The sequence below is a fragment of the Euprymna scolopes genome, chromosome 3, assembly GCF_053919585.1.
Source record: "Euprymna scolopes isolate OS-2025 chromosome 3, ASM5391958v1, whole genome shotgun sequence".
Lineage (NCBI taxonomy): Eukaryota > Metazoa > Mollusca > Cephalopoda > Sepiida > Sepiolidae > Euprymna > Euprymna scolopes.
The window spans coordinates 53,091,975-53,112,147 of record NC_136484.1 but is presented as its reverse complement, the minus strand read 5'-3'; the positions used below and the strand labels follow the sequence as shown (position 1 = coordinate 53,112,147).

Here is a 20,173-nt window from a genome sequence, read left to right as displayed (position 1 = left end):
TTGTTGTTTTGAAATAGTTTTTAATGCTCTTTACTTGAAATAATTTCAGCGAACCGAAATTAAAACAAAATTTGAGGCGATAACTACTTAAATGAATTTTTATATAAATTACACATGCCATAATCAAATATTCCTCAAGCACAAAATAACAGAAAACATTAAAATATGTTTATAAATATTCCTTATGTTGACGGAACTCTCTTAAATTGTTAACACAGAATGCTCAAGTGCCCCTCCTTCAAATTGAAAACGGGGCTCTCCATTTCAAAGTCGCTGCAATTTTGATTTTTTTTTTAAACCGGTTCGTGAATTACAAAAAAAATTTTTTTTTTTACAAACTACTTAAAAATACAAACCAATTAACTTTTCTACCATAAAAATAACTTTTATTGACTATGGTAACATTTATTTCTTGTATATTTATATTATTATATATGTAACATTTTCTCTTTGTAAGGAAACATCATTTTGTTGGTAACTCTTGGCTACGAATGGAAACAAAGTTGATATAAAAAAATATATTTTCGCAAAAATTATCTTTACTTTCATCATATTTTACTTAGGGTCAAATTTTTTAGTTCAAAACCTATCTCTTTACAACCCCCTCCTTTTCATAACCTATCATACTTTCATCAATCACAGTCCATTTTCTGTAGGTTGTTTTTGAACCCAGTCAACGACGGGTACTTCTGCTAGTACATATATATATATATATATATATATATATATATAGTAATTTATAAAATATATATGGTGATTAAGCTACACTGAATATTCAGCGTTTCATCCACTCTAGGATTCGTCAGGCTTATGCGCATATATATTTTATAAATTACTAACTAGCTCTACCTACGTATTGAGCACTTTTGAAGTAAATACTTAAAGCTTACGCATAAATCTATACTTTCGTATATTAATTTTATGTGAGTAAATGAAGTAGTTATATATATATATATATATATATATATATATATATATATATATATATATATACACACACATACACTCGCTGTCCAACTTACAATTTCCTGAGACTATACTCTCATTTTCATTTTACGTTTTTTAAATCTGCATTATTTATTTTTATATATAGAATATTTTTATTTAATGAATTAATATACAAAATTAAGCATCAGTGATTATTTTCAATACTAACTATAATTTATAATATAAAATCTTATTTTATAAAATATATATATATATATTGGCATCCACTTGCATAGAGGCGTTGCTTCATGATACTCCAAAAGTTCTCAATTGGGTTCAAATCTGGTGAATTTGTAGGCCATTCCATCTCCATAGGCCAGAGAACCCCAGTTGTTGCAAATACTCTTTGCTTTTGCATGCGAGAGAGCATTATCCTGCATAAAAATAATGGTTCTTCTGAATGTCAACCTTTGCTTCTTCAGCCATGGTTTAAAGTGCTCCTTCAGAAAAGCTATGTAAGCATTTGACGTCATTTTTATGCTTTCTGGGACTCTCCATCGGCCAACCGATAATCCTAGCCCAAATCATTATCCCACTACCACCTTGTTGGACCTTAAATCAGGGGTTTTTGAACTGTGGTCCGCAAGAACAAGACAGGAGGTCTGTGGCCGAACAGCAAAGACTTTATGGGTGATTTGATTTTATATATGTTTTTTAATAGACATTTTTCTTCTTGTACCTAATATTTTAATTTTGTAGTAAAATTTAAGCTCTTTTCTTTAATGGAACCCCATCAGCACCGCCATTTTTAAATTTCGTCTGATGGTTTTTATTTAATAAATTTTTAATAATAAATTAATAAATGTGGTAAACTAAATCTATTTTAAACATTTGTTAGTTTTTTTTTTTTGTTCTGGTAGTTACTTATCTATTATCCTGCAACTAACGTACTAAAAATTCTAAATATGTATTTTTAACAAAATTTGTTTCTTTTATAATCATGATTGATACACATTTTATGGGGTCTTTTTTTTGTAGAAAGATTAAAAAGTTTAAAATAAGGTTATTGATAGTTTTTAATTTAAAGTACCTCGTTACAATTTTTAATATTAAAATACTTGTTACTTATTATTTATAACATCTTATTTTAACCTACTTCATAATTTAAACAAATAAAAAATATGTTGTCCTTTCATAATGATTTTATTTATTGGCCAACATACGGAAGAACTGTCTTTAAATAAATAGTTTCAGTTTATTTCTGCTACTTAATCCATATGCCTTTTTTATTTTAAATATTTTTTGGTTACTTTCTTTATTCTTTTTATGTTCTGTAACATTGACTGACTTACTGTTGTGTGAGTTTTTAAATTTTACATGTCAAAAGGGTTTGAAATAATAAACGTTTTTTTTTTGGTATTTTTTTTTTTTACACAGTGGTCACCACTTATCAAGGCCCGGAACCCACTCAGGGATAAGGGTTATTGCAAGTACAGTATGTTAGTGTGGAGATTTGATGAAGTGTTTACTTAAGGGGGCGGTTCATTAGGAATTTGTTAACGTTGGACTTGAACACATCCAAGTTGTAGTCAGGTGGGAAGCAGACAGACGGAACAGAGTTCCACAGGCGTGTAGTTCTAAGAAAGAAGCTTTGTTCATGGAATCCACGTTTTGATTTAGGCACAGATAAAGAGTGGGGGAAATTTTTCATAGTGAATTCAGCTAGACAGGTGTTTTTCGTGAAAGATTGGCGAGGGGGGACCAGAGATTGGAGTTCAGATGAGCACCTGCCATAGAAATAACGATAAAACAAGGATAGGCTCGCAACGTCTCTTCTGTGGGACAGAGGTTGCAGGGTAGAGAAAAGGGCATCCCCCACTAAGCCACGAAGTCTATTTTGCACTCTGTCAAGGCAGGATAGGCTGTTTTTAGCAGCTCCTGCCCAGATATGGCAGCAGTATTCCATCTTTGGACGTACTTGGCTTTTATATAGATAGAGAATTGCATCAGTAGCGAGATATCTTCTGGAGCGGTAGAAGGATCCCACCATCTTTCCAGCGACCTTGGCAACAGACTTGATGTACATGTTCCATTTCAGAGCATTCTAACTGGTAGAAATACGTTTAACCTCTTTAATACAACAAAATTCCCTTTTCAGTTGAACATTTAATAAATTTACTTGTAGTGCGTATAGGGCAACAATGAAAAAGGAAGCAAGTTACTTGATCGGCACAAATCCTATAAAACTCCAAGGTTTTCATTTTTATGAAATGTATTTTTTTTTTGTTCCTCTGATTTTGAACATTTATAAAAATGTGAAGAATTGTTATTTGTTATTGCTGTTGAAATATATTCGACGTTGTGTTCCTGCATACTTTTTTTACACAAAATTAAATCTCCTGCGTAGTACAGCAAAAGATTACAGCCGAGCTTGATCATTGATCGCGTGTCAGGAATTCTTAATGTCTGAATATCTGATTTTTACTTATTTATGTTCATAAAGGACTAAGCTTGCACCATTTATACGAAAAATATTTTATCAAATTTTGCTTTTTCAGGGTGCAAATTTTACCCATGGATAATTTTTTGAAATGGAAAGCTCATGATGGAATCAACTCAGAATGTGATATAGAGACAGAAGAGATTGTTCAGAAAAAACAAATTAAGAAAATATGATGTGGAGTATATTCGATTTCGATTCATTGGAAGTATGTATAATGCTAACAGACCACAGTGTTTACTTTGTCATAAGTTGTTGTCGAATGAAGCCCTGAAGCCAGCTAAATTGCAGCCACATTTAACAACACTAAATCCTCAATTTGCCACAATACCAAAAGATTTTTTTGCAAGAAAAAGGAATGATTATTTAACGCAGACAAAAACTTTTGCAATGGCAATAACATCAAATCATAAGCTATTACGGACATCTTATTTAGAGGTAACTGAGAGTGGCTTGTGCTAAGAAGGCCCATAATATTTCTGAAGAACTTGTATTGCCCTGTGCAATAGACATGTGTGACACAGTTTGGGATGAAAAATGTGCTGCGAAATTGAAAACTGTGCCACTGTCAAATAACACAACTGCGCGAAGAATAGAAGATATATCAGAAAACATAAAAACTCACTTAATTGATAGTGAAAACAGGCATTTTTGCATTACAACTTGATGAAAACACAGATATTACCAACGGATCTCAACTTATTGTGTATGTACAATATTGTTGGGAAAGTGAAATGCTTGAAGATTTTCTATCTTGCCATCCTATGCCAACTAGAACAACTGGTGAGGAAGTTTTTAAAGTATTGGACTCTTTTCTTTCTCAATCAGGCTTGTTATGGAGCCAGTGTATTGGCATATGTACAGTTGGGCGGCATCAATGACCGGTATTCACTCAGGTGTTGTGGGTCATGTTAAGAAAGTAGCACATAATATCACTGCAACACATTGCATGATTCAGCGAGAAGCTCTGGTTGCCAAAAAAATGGATACTTCTTTTTCTTAAGTCTTGTCATCTTGTATTAAAGTGATAAATTTCATTAAAACCAGGCCACTGTTGAGTCGATTCTTTGCAATACTCTGTGGTGAGATGGGGGGCTGAATATTTAAGTCTGTTGTTTCATACAGATGTAAGATATCTACCACGAGGTAAAGTAATTCAGCGTTTATTTGAACTTAAAGATCTGTTGATGTTTCTGTCTGTTCAGGATGCTGAACTGGCTTCGATAATGGCCGATAAAATTTGGTTTTGCAAAGTTGCTTATCTGGCAGATATATTCAACAAACTTAATGAACTGAGTTTATCTCTACAAGAAAGAAATTCAAATATTTTATTTAGTCATGACAAAATGCAAGCCTTCAAGATAAAACTGAATATATGGACTACAATAATTAGTAAGAAAACTTTAGATATGTTCACTACACTGGACGAATATCTCAGCAACAATGATTCAGTTAATGTTGATTTGATCATTGTAGATCAAAAACAACATTTGATATCACTAGCCGACCATTTTGACAAATATTCCTCGAAAGCTAATGCAGATAATATTGAAAATTTTGACTGGATCAGAAAGCCGTTTTATGATGAAATAGCTGATATCATGCTCACAGGAAATGAACTGGGAGAACTGGCTGAAATTTCATGCGACAGAAGTTTTAAAACCAGTTTTATGCAGCAACGAGTTTCAAAATTCTGGCTCACTGTAGTCTCCGAATATCCATTGCTATCTCGAAAGGCAATTAAGATTTTTTTACCGTTTACAACAACATACTTATGCGAAGCAGGATTTTCGGCACTGACCAATCTTAAAAACAAATAAAGATCCAGACTTGCTCCACAAAGTGACTTGCGTGTATGTTTGTCAGTAATATCACCAAGTGTGTATTCTCTATCACTAAGTGTGTATTGAAAAATCCCACGTGTGTAATTGACAATAAAGCTATTTGTTAAATGCTATTGCTGTTTTCATTTAATATCAATATTTTAAGCATTATTGACTTTTCTCGCTCCCAGCTGTTAATATTGTTGTCACTGGAATAAAAATCAGATGATCGATTTTCAGTCTACGGCTGATTAAAAACCGGTGAGAAATGCAGATTACGTCCAGTCGTTATCATACCACGGTTATCGGAAGAAAGGCGACACCAAACAACCGGATATTTTACTGCCGCAGTGCCAATTTTATAATTGTTTATAAGAGGGTCCCTAAGTAAAGCCTGAAATATAAAGGGGTCCGCAAGTCAGGAAGTTTGAAAAACCCTGCCTTAAATGCTGATGATGATGTCGTCCATCTAGGACCCATCTCTTGCTCCAGCCATCTGGGCCATCAAGAGTGACACGCGCTTCATCCGTGAACAAAACTTTGGAAAAATCCATTTTCATGTTGTCCTCTGCCCATTTCGATCGGTTTTGTAAGTGATACTGCTTTAATGGAGGCTTTGTCACAGGCTTAACAGACTTTGCCACTTCTTTCAGAAGGCGACATTGAGTACTTTTTGAGACCTTCTTCAATCCGGCTTGGTCAAAGACTTCTCGACTTGTCTGCCCAGGGTTCTTAACAACTTCACGTTTAATTTGGAGTAGAGAACGGTGTGAAATAACTCTAGATTTACAGCTCTCTTACGTACTTTTGTAGAGTCCTTGACAAAGTTCTTCACACTTTGATGGTATCTTCCTATCATTTTTGATATTTTGAGGGTAGTTTTACCTTTTGCTAGCTGTTCTGTAATAGTACTCTTTTCAGAACTACTCAAACTACCTTTGCGGGCTTTGGGGAGTGTGGAGCCACCCTTTAATTACCATTGCTCTCAGGTCCACTCTGACCCGGAGTGGTAGTACCTGTTAGAGTCCCAACTATGGGTTAAATAGAAACCGACTTGAAAACAACAAATATATTCTATTAAAAATGTTTTCTTCCAAATCTTTGGATTCGGCATTAAATAACCTGAAAAGGGTTGATATGCCGTAAAACAAAAACGGCCAATCAAACTACCTTTACAACCCATTTTATTGACGAAACAAACTGCCTTGTTAATAATTTGACACACCTCAAATACCGTGGATTCAGCAATTACGATGGCAAGTTGTTTACATTGCGCGGAACAGTACGAAAATTTCACAGTACGCGCAGCTCAGCATTGCCAATGTTTCCGAAGCTTTGATACGAAACTACCGGTAAGTTTCTGAAACTGGTAAAAAATAATTTGACACGCAGTGTATTAGCTGGTTTTAATAAATTAAACAAAAAACTAATTGACGTTTATTCACTCACAAAACAACTTGAAATTGCACAGTTAATATAATTTGATGTAATTTTTTTTTATATTCAATAGTACTATAGGGTCTGTTGAAATATCTTGCTTATTATACTTAATGTTGGATAAAATCGATCCTTAGTCGGAAATCATACATTGTATCCTGAAATAAAATTCTAATTTAATTTTAGATATAAAAAAAAATTCAACTTTACTTCTAAATTTTTACCTGTGAAAGCTTCTTTTTTTTTTTTAGTTCACTATTTATCATAGCCAAAAGTCACTCGAAGAAATGGGTTAATGAGATGGAATTTTTAAAAAATGGTTACAAATACCAACAATCTCTTGGCAGTTGAGAGATGAAGAACTTTATAAGAGGATTTAGAATTGTTGATGGAATTCATGACAGGAATCTGTTGACATTCGATTTCAAGATAACCATGTTATAATCTGCAAGGAACATCCAACAAGAAAGAAAAAAAAAATGGTTAGTAAGACCCTTCTATCCCTTTTTAAAAAATAAACCAATTGTTTTCAGATTTTTTTAGAACTGAAAACAAGTGGGTTGATCTATAAATGGTAGTAGGTTGATCTCTAAATGGTAGTGGGGTACTTTGATCTAAGCCAGAAAAACAAGAGTTTTTAAGGTGATCATGATAACCCACCACCTCACCTCCAAAATGTTCTATGGTAATGTGTTCCACAGCTGAAAACCCTTAGCAAAGAAATTCTGTTCATGGAAATTCTAATGGTAGATGTTGATATGCTAATTTTTCAAGAATAAAATCTCTTTGTCAGGGAGAAAAAGAAATGTGTGCAACTGTTTAGGTGAGGCTTTCCTTTATCCATTTTTTTTTTTTTTTTCTTAACTTATTTTTTGTATTGGTGGCTGGAAGTCAGCCTTGAGTGACAGTCACACAGGCGAGCCGTCAGCTCAATTTCCAGGATACGAGTTGTGATGGGTATTAAACATTGTTAGGAATTATTATAGCTTTTTTTTCTTATCTATATAAATGATAAGTAGTTGCGTTTTATGCTTATAATTGTGTACTTAGGAGGTTAGTACTTTTTGGAATAATACAAAGATCCAGCCATTTTTTTCTAGTGACCTTTGCACTGGGATGAAAATTCTTAAATTATCAACTAGCACGTCTTAACCTCTTTGTTTTTGTTTTTATCTTAGTTAAATTCAGTTAAAACTTGATCTTTTTCTGCATATGTGAGTGCAAAAACGAATGTTTAAAGTTTATTTTTTATGTAAAAATGTTGCTTTTATGAAATACAATTCTAAAACATTTTCAAGTCAAAAATATTTTTGGTGCAAGAATTTTTTTAATACAAAAAAAAAATGGTCATGAACGATTAAAACTTGTAATTGAAGTCACATTTTAACCGCTTTAAAAAGTAAATAAAAATTTTATTTCAAGAAAAAAAAATTTAAGATTATCAACTTTATCCAAAATGTCATTGAAAACTAAGACAAAAAGACTAGACATTTCATAAACTTTTCTTTTTTTTTTTTAAGCAAAACAAAACTTTGCAGTGAGGTGGTAGATTATCATGACCACCTTCTTTCGGTCCTAAACAAACCGGAAAACAGTTTGCGGTTTATTCTTTGAAAAGGGTTGCGAGGGTCTTACTTATTTTTCTTTCTTGTTAGACGTTCTTTGACATCCCACTTACTATTATATACAAAAGAAGTTGCACACGCACATGAGCGTACATCTAACATAGAAATACCCTACGTCAATGTCCACATTATTTCTATAAAATAACGTCTGAACTGGTTAAGTTTTAAGTTTTAAAAAAATAAATGTTTAAAACTGACAAGTTATTTTCATTTTAAGGAAAAAAGAAAAACGTTTCATTGTGGAAATAGATTTGCTTTCTCAATTCCCTAAATACTTGAGATCCATTTGCATTGTTTTTTTTACTTACTAACTCTACTGTGACAGCCTGATAGTAAACAAAATTCCTTTCAAACAATTAGATACCCCATAAAGTAAATGTGGTATTGTGGTGGTTACTGAAGTGCAAGGGGTGAAAAAATAAAAGCAACAGTGTTTGGATGAATCGGTCAAAAATGCATCTGGTTAAGAGTAGGATAACCACAAAAAAAAAAAAATACACCACTTTCAGTTTTGATGGCGTTATGCCTAATTTGTAAATGAACTTTTTAATTTTTCAAATAAATAATTTAAATGTATCTTTTCTATTGTTGGTTAGAGAAAACCTAAATTGTGCAATTTAAATTGGCTCTTTTTGTTATTGTAACGAAATTCAAAATTGAAATACTGAATTCCAAGTGAAACCAATGGTATCTACTGAACTGTCATGTCGCAGTTATGAAAATATCAAAAAATGAGAAAAAACAATAAGATAGAAAATAGGGCTAAATCTAAAAATTCAGTTCCCAAAGATAAGATGTCGCAAGTGGACATGGTTTAGGTAAAATATGGAATGGAATGGAAGTCACTAAGCATGAAACGAAATGCGAAACCATATAGAAATATTTTATTTCAAAAAATTATTTTAGTTTTAACACTTTGTGTGCTATCATGAAATAATTAAAAAAAATAATAATACTTGTGTTATCATGAAAAAAAAAAAAAAAGAAAATTTTTATTATTTACATGTGTTAAAGTTCCAGTTTCGTAATTGAAGGTAGTTAACTTGTTTTAGGATATATTATTTATGACAAAATCATGCAATAAAATTTGTGAAATCCATTCTATCTAAGAATTAAAAAATATTAAAGAATTATTTATAGAAATGCAAAAAAAAAATGTTTTTTTTAATCATTTTCATATAACTATATATTAAATATTAAAAAAAATATATATTTAGAGAAATGTAAATTATGAAAGCTTAAATTACTTTTTTTAAATAAAATATTTCCAATTGAATATATTTTAAATATTGAAAACAATATTTATAGAAATGTAAAAAATAAAAGTTTCTTTTTTTATTGTTTCATAACAAAACATTTTTGCAGGAACATCATGAAAAAGTCCCTAATGTCTGTATTAAGGAATATGATATAACTCCAAGAAAAATTAATTTCTCAAACTACCTATTATTATTGTTGAATTAAACATTGTTTATTTAATATTTTCACACACAAAAAAAATTATAATTGCAAAAAATATTTCTATTTTTTTTTTTTTTAGATTACAGGTTTTGCATAATTTTTATATGTAAGATTCTAATATTTTCCTTACTTGCATGAATGTGAAACTTTTGGCATAACATAATTTTTATATAATCTTAAAACAATTTTTAAATTTGATTTAAAAGCAGAACATAGAAAAATAATTAAATTAAAAAATGGTAAAAATTCTACATACGCTCATGATAGGAACGTACAGATGCACAGCTGGGGAACAAAATGAAAATCTGCACCCCCTATTGCCCTTTAACTACCTGATGTCATTTTCAGACAGCTTTCGACTGTTCGAGATTTTGGGCTTCGTATGTGATGAGAACTTCATTTTATTGTGGTTGAACGAAGCGAGAATCTCTTGCTTTTGGGTGCTAATTAAGCTATTTTTTGTACAAACAAGGTGTTTTCTTTAATTTAATTCAATATCTTAGGACTAATTATCATTAAAATAGACCAAGAAAACTAATATTTATATTTCAGAGAATTTTTACAATGACTTCAAACTTTAGCTGAATTTGTTAGCTCGCCGTGAAAACATTTTTCATAACTTTTTTTTCACGTGTACAAATATTTTTTTTTCCTTTTGGAAATTAACTTTAGTCTTTAATCTTTCAAATACAATAAAAAAAAGTAGTCTGAAACCTACAAAAATTTATGATAAATCGGCTTTCAAAACTATCTTTATTCCACCATTTTTGCTTGTACCAAGTAAATGTTTACTTTAACTACAACAGAACACTGACTGATAAAATTTGATTTTTAGGGGTTTTCAGGGTTGCTGATAATCAAACCCTTCACAAATTTACCGTTTGTATGGTATTAACTCCTGAACCCTGGGGCTATTTTGCAACATTTCACCGCCTTTGTTAAAGCTACACACGAGCGCGGTTCTTACTGAAATGCACGCATGTGCGTAGTCACGTGACGTTTCACAAGGCGCATGAATACATGGTGGATATTTTAAATTACAAGAAATATTCTTCATAAACTAAAAAAAAAAGTTTTCACCTCATTTAATAGTAAAAATAATACTGTAAGTTTTCACGAGCGGTTTACAAAAACATGTTTATGTTTTTTGTTCTTTTTTTTTTCTTGGAGGGAGGTATTCAATTACTGCAGAAGCACCCGTTAAAAAACTATACAAGTTCTATAATTGAATACCCACCTCAAAAAAAAAAAAAAAAGGAAAAAAAAATGAATAACATAAAATATCTTTTTCTAAACCGCTCGCGAAAATTTAATTTTTTAGATCTATTAAAAAGCATTAAAAACTATGTTACAACACAAAAAATGAACCATATTTTTTTTTTGAAAACTTTCTTATTTCAAATGTCTACTAAAGATTCCTCCACAATGTGACAAGTCACTTTATTATTTTGAACACACATTATGAGAAAACATTACCATGCGCTCGCATGTAGCGTTAATGAAGGCGGTGAAATGGCGCAAAATAATCCCAGGGTCCAGGGGTTAATACCATGCAAACGGTAAATTTGCGGCAAGTTTGATTATCAGATTTGTTATCAGCGACCTTGAATACCCCTAATAACCAAATTATATTGGTCAGTGTTCTGTTGTAGTTAAAGTAAACATTTATCTGAACACCCTTCAAAACTTGATAGAAAGGAAAAAAATGAATATAGAATTCAATGAGGGGTAGGTTTTGCACATAAATTCAATGTAAAATGGTCTTCTTTTTTCAGGTCACTCTCGGTTTTTAGGACAGTTTTTTTTTATTATCTTTATGATTACTGTCTCAACTACATTTCCGGTTGCCTCTCCTCATATTAAAAATGTTTTTTTTTCTGAATAATAATGTTATTTAGAAAAGAAGACATGATTCCATTTCCATTTGATAAAAACTGGTTTTATTTTTTTTGTTGCAGACCTTCTACTAGTTGGCTAGTTGTGTACAAATCCCAAGAGTGATAGGATATGTCTGAAAGTGATACAATGCTCAACGAGCGAGATGTGCCGCTATACAACTCATGCTCTTTACTGCTCCAAGTTATGATAACAGGATCAAGTTTCCGGCCACGGTTATGGTCTTTGGTGTGATTTCATGTGAGGGGCACATCATGCCACCTCACATCTTTGAAATCGGCTTGAAAGTCAACAGCAAAGTGTATCTGGATGTGCTGAAGAGTGTGGTGATCCCCTGGTGCAATCAGGTGGCCGCTGGCAAACCTTGGGTGTGGCAGTAGATCTCCACGCAGGCCCACAAATCCAAAGAGACCAAGACTTGGCTTCAAAAGGAGTGCTATGACTTTGTACCCTCCTCTCACTGCCTCTTCTCCTCCCCAGACCTGAACCTGCTGGACTACTTCGTTTGGTCATACGCCGAGAACATTATCATTATGACCTCCCACAACACCAAAACCTGCCTGATTGCCGCCATCTGGCGAGTATTCACCAAGCTCTTGCTAGTGTTTATGGAAAAGGCATGCTCGCAGTTCCGGGCTCATATCAACATGGTGATTGAGGCTGGAGGTGGCTACATTGAATAGATGTCAGCTCTACTACATAATCAAGTTACCTGAATTGATTTTTTTCAATAAAAGTTTTTAAATAAAGCTGTAGTGTTGTTTTCTTTAGGGTGACAACTTTATTGTTCCACCCTGTAATACTGATTGTTAATCTATTCTTGAAATCCATTACTAAGGTCCAGAAGGTATCTCACCCCGACGCAATCCTTTACATGTATAAGAGTCAAATACGTCATAAGATGTAATACTGTTGCCACATGTGAGGAGGTGCAGCCAGAGATCTCTTTCTTGTCTTGACAGAGTAGAAAACCAAATTCAAAATTTAATGGGAGGAGCCTCTTTCTCATAAAAGAGATATTGCTAGTCTTTCTCTGCGCCATAGTTATTTTCAAAGTAGGAGCTCAACTGAGCTCCATTCTAAGATTCCCACCATAAAATATTCACAATAAAAGCTCTTCTAGCTACAACCATTGTCAATAATTTCTCTTCATTTGTGTATTGAAAACTAAATAGAGCAATACAATACTACAGGGTTGCTTCCAAGCTGTCTACAACATGTCGTTTTCAAGTCTAATTTAAACAAATTCTGTCACAATCTTCTCAAAATAATCAATTTCTGCCCAATTGCAAGTATCATTACTGATTTTCACAATTCAATTAAATTCAATTTATTTGGCAAAAAATAAAACAATCGTGCTCATGTAAAGAAAATGTGGTAAAAATTTATAGAAAAGAGGACACAGTAGTCAAGCACTTGTCTAAATTTACCTTGAGATTATGATTGAGAAAGTAGCTCTCCTTTAGTTCAATTGAAATTGGCAGTGAAAGTTTCATATAATATCCGGGTAGCCCTCTTTCTGGTGCAGGAGTGAACAATAGGTTCTGAGGTATATCATAATGCTCATTGAGGAGATTGTAGGCCAAAATTGAATCCCCACATAATCATAGGAACTCAAAAGAGAAATGGTTAAACTTTTTAAGATGGTTATCATAGGGCAGATCCGATAGACCCTGCACCATGCAAGTAGTCAGTCTTTGAACTCTCTCCACATGCTCGATATTATGTATTAGATATAAGGAAGAGGCTTACTCTAACAGTGGTCTGATGAGGGAAACATAAAGAGGGAGAAATATTTCAGGAGTTTGTAGAAAGAACATCATATGAGAAATAGGATACTCCTTGCTTTGGTAGCAACCTGAATGTAATGTTTAGATGGCTTGAAGGATGAGTTGACAAAAGGGCAAGATCTTTTGTCTCGTTCACCTCCTTGAGCAAAGCAGTGTCATCATGGAAAATAAGAACCAAGTCGGAAGGAGAACCTACTGCAATATGACAGCATCTCTCTACACTAAGGTCTAAATTTCATTCACTGTACCATTTTCAGACATGCTGAAGATGAGACTTGAGATTGTCAATTTTGCTTCTACAAGCTACTAATTTGACATTGCAAATGTGAGCATGTTACAAATCATATCAGGAATGTTATTGACATAAAGCAGGAAGAAAATAGAACTCGCCTTGGAGCCTTGAAAAACATCACTGCAAGCGTCCATCTAAGATGAAAAACTGACATTTATCTGAAGCTTGTATGTCAGATCACTAAGAAAGGATCTTATCCACTTTATAATTGATTCACAATAACCATAGGTGTTCACTTTATAATATAAGCGGTGATTGACAAAGTCAAAGGTTTTGACAAAGTCCAAAAAGATAATGTCAGCAGAACTTCATGATCACTCTTGCCAAGCGGAGGCAAAATTCGCAGAGAAGAAACGGAACTCTGATAACAAGTGAACACAAGGTCAAGCACCGTGGACATCTGTTCAAATCTGGTTCTTGTAGATTTTATAACATGCGGGTATAGAAAACATTCTTCCCTCATATCTAGAAGTAAATTATCAAATGTGTCATTGGAGTGCATAGATTTGACTGTCAGTCAATAGTCAGGGCATTAAAGTCTCCCAATATGAGACAGTCACTCTAGCATTTGAAGACAGCGTTCGTAGCATTAGTGAGACATTAGTCACAGCTTCTGTAGAACTTGGGACTGCGATATATGGAAAGCACTGGAATATTTTCTCTGCCCGATTTTGTATTGCAAAGAACAGCACAAAATTTGTCAGATATGCGAACGTTAGAAGAGAGTTGAAGTTGAAATGGTTTGAGCAAGGATCTTGCATACATCATCTCCTCCACTTTTTGGGGTTTGTCGCAGTGAAATGAAGTGAAATCTTGCAGATGAAACTTTGCTTCTTTTAATTCTGAGGATAATCAAGTTTCAGCAATTACTACCAAGTTTACTTTCTCATCTACAGTGATAAATTGGAGTTCATCTAATTTGGAGCAGATAGAGCACGAGTTTATTAAAATAATTTTGGGGGTGGAGTAGTTTGGACTTTAACCTCTCTTCAGGGATCTTTGAAGGGAAGTTACAGGATTTTGATTCTTCTTCGTCTGATTTTGGTTTTAGTTCTTCCAGGGAAGTTTGGATACCTTGGAAATAGTTATCAGGGATGACAAAAGAAACAAGTGCATGACCTTTCCATTTTGTATTCACAGACAATTTTCTCTAGCAACTCTGCACATTTGAAGCTTGGCCCTCAGGGTTCTCCAACAGATTTATTCTTTCAGAGAGAACTCTTTCCAAAAATCCAAAGATTTTTTATCCCAGTTAAACTGTTTAGCTGCAGTTAGAGAAGCTTTTGAATGATAATTGGAAAATTGTAACTTTTATAGGAGAAGGTTTTCAGTTTGTGTATTGCCCTTCTGGTTGCACACCAATTCTGAGAGTTCTAATTACAATCTGTTCATCTTTGATAAGATTGCTAATAGTTTCAGAGTCCTCATTATACCTTTCTAGTTAGTTGGTTGGTTGTTTTTGTTTTACGGCATAGCAACCCTTTTCAGGTTTTTTAATACCAAATCCAGTGATTTTGAAGAACAATTTTTTTAATAAAATATATTTGTTTTTTTCAAGTCGGTTTCTATTTAACCCATAGTTGAGACCCTAACAGATACTACCACTCCGGGTCAGAGTGGACCTGGGAGCAATGGCAATTAAAGAGTGGCTCCACACTCCCCAAAGCCCGCAAGCTGGGGCCTCACCATCGGATATAGTTTAAGGTCATATCCAGGACCTATACCTTTCTAATTCAGTATTGGCCAAGCTCTTAGGAATCCCACCAACGAAAACAGATTTGCCATTCTCTATTCCACAAGTTTTGACATCTTGAAGAGAACAACAGGACTCTAGCTATATGGGGTATTATATCGATGGATTGTTGAGGGAGTCCAGCTTGCTTGATTTGACTGGCCAATAAACCTTGTGTTTGCCGCAGTCACAGAAAATGTAGATTAGCAGACATATTTTAGTATGGGAATTATACATTTAATTTTGGAATTGGTAAGAAATAGGAATAGTCAGTTGGCAACCCTAATTTGAAATAGAAGCTGTGGCAGATACTGATCTCTTTTCCAAATTTTTTGTTGAACTCATCTTTGAAGAAGTAAATTTAGTGGTCAAGTTTCTTAAAGACTGAAGTGATGCTACAGTTTGTTTGTTTTATTTTTCAAAAGAATCATTTTCATTTTTAGAGTATCTAAGTTTGTAGTTCCAGATTATTTTGCTTGAGGTTATTCTTCAACTGCTCGCATCTTTCCCCGATTTGTTTTGAAAATATGTGCATTATTTTTCTGGTTTTTTTTTGTTTGTTTTTTTTTTATTGGCGGAATCATAAAAGTACAGCTTACTTTATGTTGATATTTTCAAATTAAAAAATATTGTGTTAACGTTCATCCAACAAACTCATTAACCCTTATTCTTGAGTGGCATTTGGGCCTTGATAGTAAAAAAATAGTCTCTTAAACCTATCACCAACCCTAAGTCTGGATGGCAACAGACCCCCCTCCCCCCCCCTCCGAATATATATATTTCGGCAAAATTGTGCTAAGTTATTTGAAAGGGTAAAGGGCGTTCTGTTTTGTTTTCTCCCCCCCCCCCCAAAAAAAAACACTCGATTGGAGACGGAAATGATTCTAGAAACTAAATTTGTATTGTAGTATTTTAAGTGATGTTTTTATCTTAGTGAAAATAAGTTACATCCGGGAGAGAAAAAAAAATAAATAAATAACATCCTTTTCGTTATAACCTACAGCTTCATCGTCATCTTTTATTTTGTTCTCTTTCGTTGGGGAGAGGAGGGGGGGTGCATCGGATTCAATCAATTCATTGCAGTGGCCATTATTACCTCAAGTCTGCAAAAATCGAAATCATTATTTTTATTTATTTTTTTCAAAATTGAAGTCCGTTTATTCTAATTTAATTAATTTATTACTGAAGTACAAATCTCTTGTCCAGAATAAAAAATTAAAATTAAACAAACAAAAAAACACGGACGCCTACGAGTACGACACTGCCACCCCCTTCTTTCACTTGCAAATAATGATGGAAACGAAAATCTTCAAAGAGGATTTTACGTTAAATTAACAATTCAAACGAAACTCTTAAGAATGTTTTTAGTTATCCAAGGAATTTAAGCATTTACCGAGTCAATCCTGAGTATCGACGGAGAATCAAGAGTTATTCCCGAAATGACCGAGAAACAGTTTACGACTTGAAAGCCACAAAGAAAATGTAAGAAAGTAGACGATTCTAAGAATGCGAAGGTTTAGAATTGAAAAAATGAAATAAAGTAAAAAAAAAAAAAAAATAGCCTCTCATTGTCTTCAAGTCCAACGTAAACAAGTTCTTGTTGAACCGTCCCCCTAAGTAATCCAATTTACAAAATTCCCACTAATGTTTACTACGCTAAAATCACAATGACTAATATATACCTATTAACCCTTATCCTCGAGTGGCCTCTGGGCCTTGATAAGCGGTGATCTCCATGTAAAAAGAAAAAAAAAAGTAAATTATGAAGTCGCAAAAAAAAAAAAAATAAATAAATAAATAAATAAATAAAATAAAATAAAAAAATACTTTTCAAATCTAAACTGCTTCGGCCATTGCTGGGAATGGCTCGGGATGCTCTCGATACCCAGACTGAATCAGTAAGAAACTCTTCTGGATACACATTTCTTACAAGTTTTTTTTTTTTTTTTCTTCTCAAGAATTATTATATAATACGAAATCCCCCGCCTTCTTTAACATTTTAATTATATTTATTTTACGCGCGCCAAATTAACTTTTTTCGGGCAAAACCGGAAAGCTATATGAGTCAATAACACTAGGATGATCACCTTCCTACGAGATCTATTAAAAAAAAAAAAAAAAAGTAACTATAATAACAATCCTTCCGGCCACTACCTGCTCCGAAAGGAGGGGTATGTGTTTAATCACCTGTCGCGCACGCGCACTGACTTGGAAATTTTGTCGGTTCGTCCGACTAGACAAGTTGTTATCGGTTAAGAAGAGTGCCTTTCTTGCGGCATTCAGAAATGGCCACACCCCACATGAAGCTAGACATCTAGTACTCTTCGGTGGACGAGTAAATATTCTGGAACCGTTCAATTGTATTATAAGGACCGTTAGAAAATCGGCACTTGTGCAGTTTAATATTCTCAAGCAAATTTAAACAGCCATTTTAACATTAACTTTACAGAACTGTTCTAAAATGAATCCGATTTGCTTAGGGATGCCAAATAGCACTAGAGTCGGAATGTTATCTATTTCGTTAGGTTTTCGCGAGGGAAAAAGTCTACTTTGTGACGGCTTCCGGTTTTAAAATCAGAAATTGACAAACGGTGTTTATTCCAAAGCAGTTCTTCATAATTGTCCCACTAAGATTTTGGCGGATTTTTTTTTTTTACACTGTAAACATTTAACCAAATTTCTTTTACCACTAACCCAAAGTTCGCGTGGCATGATCGTAAAACCACACATAAAAAAATGTAGAACACACCCACAAAGTTTGATTTTGATTGAAAGTAAGTCTTTAGTTAGTCCTTAAAAAAAAAAAAAAACAAGCAGTGTAGTAGTGTGTGTGTGTATATATCATACACACACACTGGACTGGACTGCTTGTTAATTTCCGATTTAAAAACCGGAACCCGTCACCAAGTAGGGTTTTTCTCTTTAACCACTTTTTGATACAATTTATTACCAATAAAAACAAATATATTAAAAAAAAAAAAATTTACGCAAAAAGGGGGGGGGTAGGATAATTTCATAATTCACAATTCGTAAATGGTTTAAAGCCATTTTTTTTATTGTTAATGAAATCAGTTTTTGTTGGATAAGCTAGGTTTTTTTTTTTGTTTTTTTTTTTTTGTTATTACAAAACGTACTCTTTCGGACCAATAAGAATCGATTTTAAAATCTTTCAGCGAATAAAACGAATCGAAATGAGGGAGATATTCAAACAGTCACTATAGTAGAATTGAACCGTATTTAAATTGAATTAAAAAAAAAATCATGCTTGTTTACATTGGTGATCTTTTAGCCCAACGCATTTCAGGTGAACGCATTATTACGTACTTATGTGCCATTGCGAATTTAGTATACTCCCTCCCCTCCCCCCCCCACAAAAAAAATGATTCAATAGAATATGTCCTAGATGTATTAAAAAAAAAAAAAAATCAGCTACAATTACGTAATGAAATGCGTTGGTTTAAAAATGGCGGGCGAGCACTTAATATCCTGGAGATTATCTCCCTTGTTAGTCACGCTGACTTGGTCGCACAACTCTTCCACATTAAAACACGCGATAAAAAAAAAAAACGCAATACTTCGATGAATTCTATTTTTACTAGTAAATAGTTTTCCGCTAGATTATTTTTCCTAATTTCTGGAATATATACTGATTTCGCCATGTCATGCAAGTACGTAATGTTTTCACCTGAAATGCGCGGGTTTAAAAGATGACCAATGTAAACAAGCATAATTTTAAGATTTTCCAAGTGTGTTACACAATTACTCAAGCATACATATAAATTTACACCAGAAAAAGGAGAAAGGATACAAAGAATGATTGTTGGTGTGGTGGTTGTGGTTTATTTACTTATTTGAATAATTTACGAACCTCGATAATCTCCAGGATATTAAGTTTGAATCCATAATACTATTAATAATAACACTACTAGTAATGATAATAATACTTACTCAAGACAGCAACTGCATTCGATTCAAACATCAAAGCTCCATCTGAATGATATTTATTCACTAAAAGGACACTATATGGAGGAGGATCGAGTTTGTGGAAAACTCGGTAGCCTTTACTTAGTGACATGGTGATGATGCTGTTCCTTGCACGATGCTGTCGTCAATTGTTGTCTTTAAAAACAACAATAATGACGAAAGATGACGAGCAAGCTGTAAATTGACTGCTACAGTCAAAGTACGGCAGGTTCACGGGCGGATAAATCCAATAATTTTCAACTGTATTTCTTCTGTAGTTGGATTTCTTGAGAAAATAGATTATGGACGGCAGACGACGAAGCCAGCCTAATAGTAGCCATCATCATCATCATCTGCCGCTGAAATCTCGGCAACGCGCGAGATTCTACGAGATTTCGTAAACGAGCACAGTACACATTGATTTCTTTTAACGTGTTTAAACCGGTTGTTATTAATTCAACATAATTAAAAAAAAAAAAAAAAAAAAAAAAAAAAACTTTATAGTATACGTACCGTCTCAGAACGGAAATGTCATATTCCAAAAATGACGTAAATTAATCAAGTAGTTTTATTTTTAGAAAGATAATCATTTTTAAACGATTTAAAGCAATAATATAATGTGAAATTACAAGGCTGATCTTGCAAGTTTGAATTATTGTGGACTTATCTGCACTTTTTAAAAAAAATATGTTAATGCAAGCCCTTTCTAGTACTCCTAAAATTTTAT

General features: G+C 33.3%; 1 protein-coding gene across 1 annotated transcript in view; it reads right to left on the bottom strand.

The window, feature by feature from the left end:
* LOC145255348 (synaptojanin-1-like) overlaps positions 1-19,823 on the bottom strand; it is a 229,033-nt gene extending 209,210 nt beyond the window's left edge. The window contains exon 1 of the mRNA XM_080113945.1: positions 19,432-19,823. Coding sequence (XP_079970071.1) covers positions 19,432-19,558 — 127 coding nt within the window. The 5' untranslated portion in view covers positions 19,559-19,823. The remainder of the gene's footprint in view (positions 1-19,431) is intronic.
* Between the last annotated feature and the right edge of the window lie 350 nt (positions 19,824-20,173).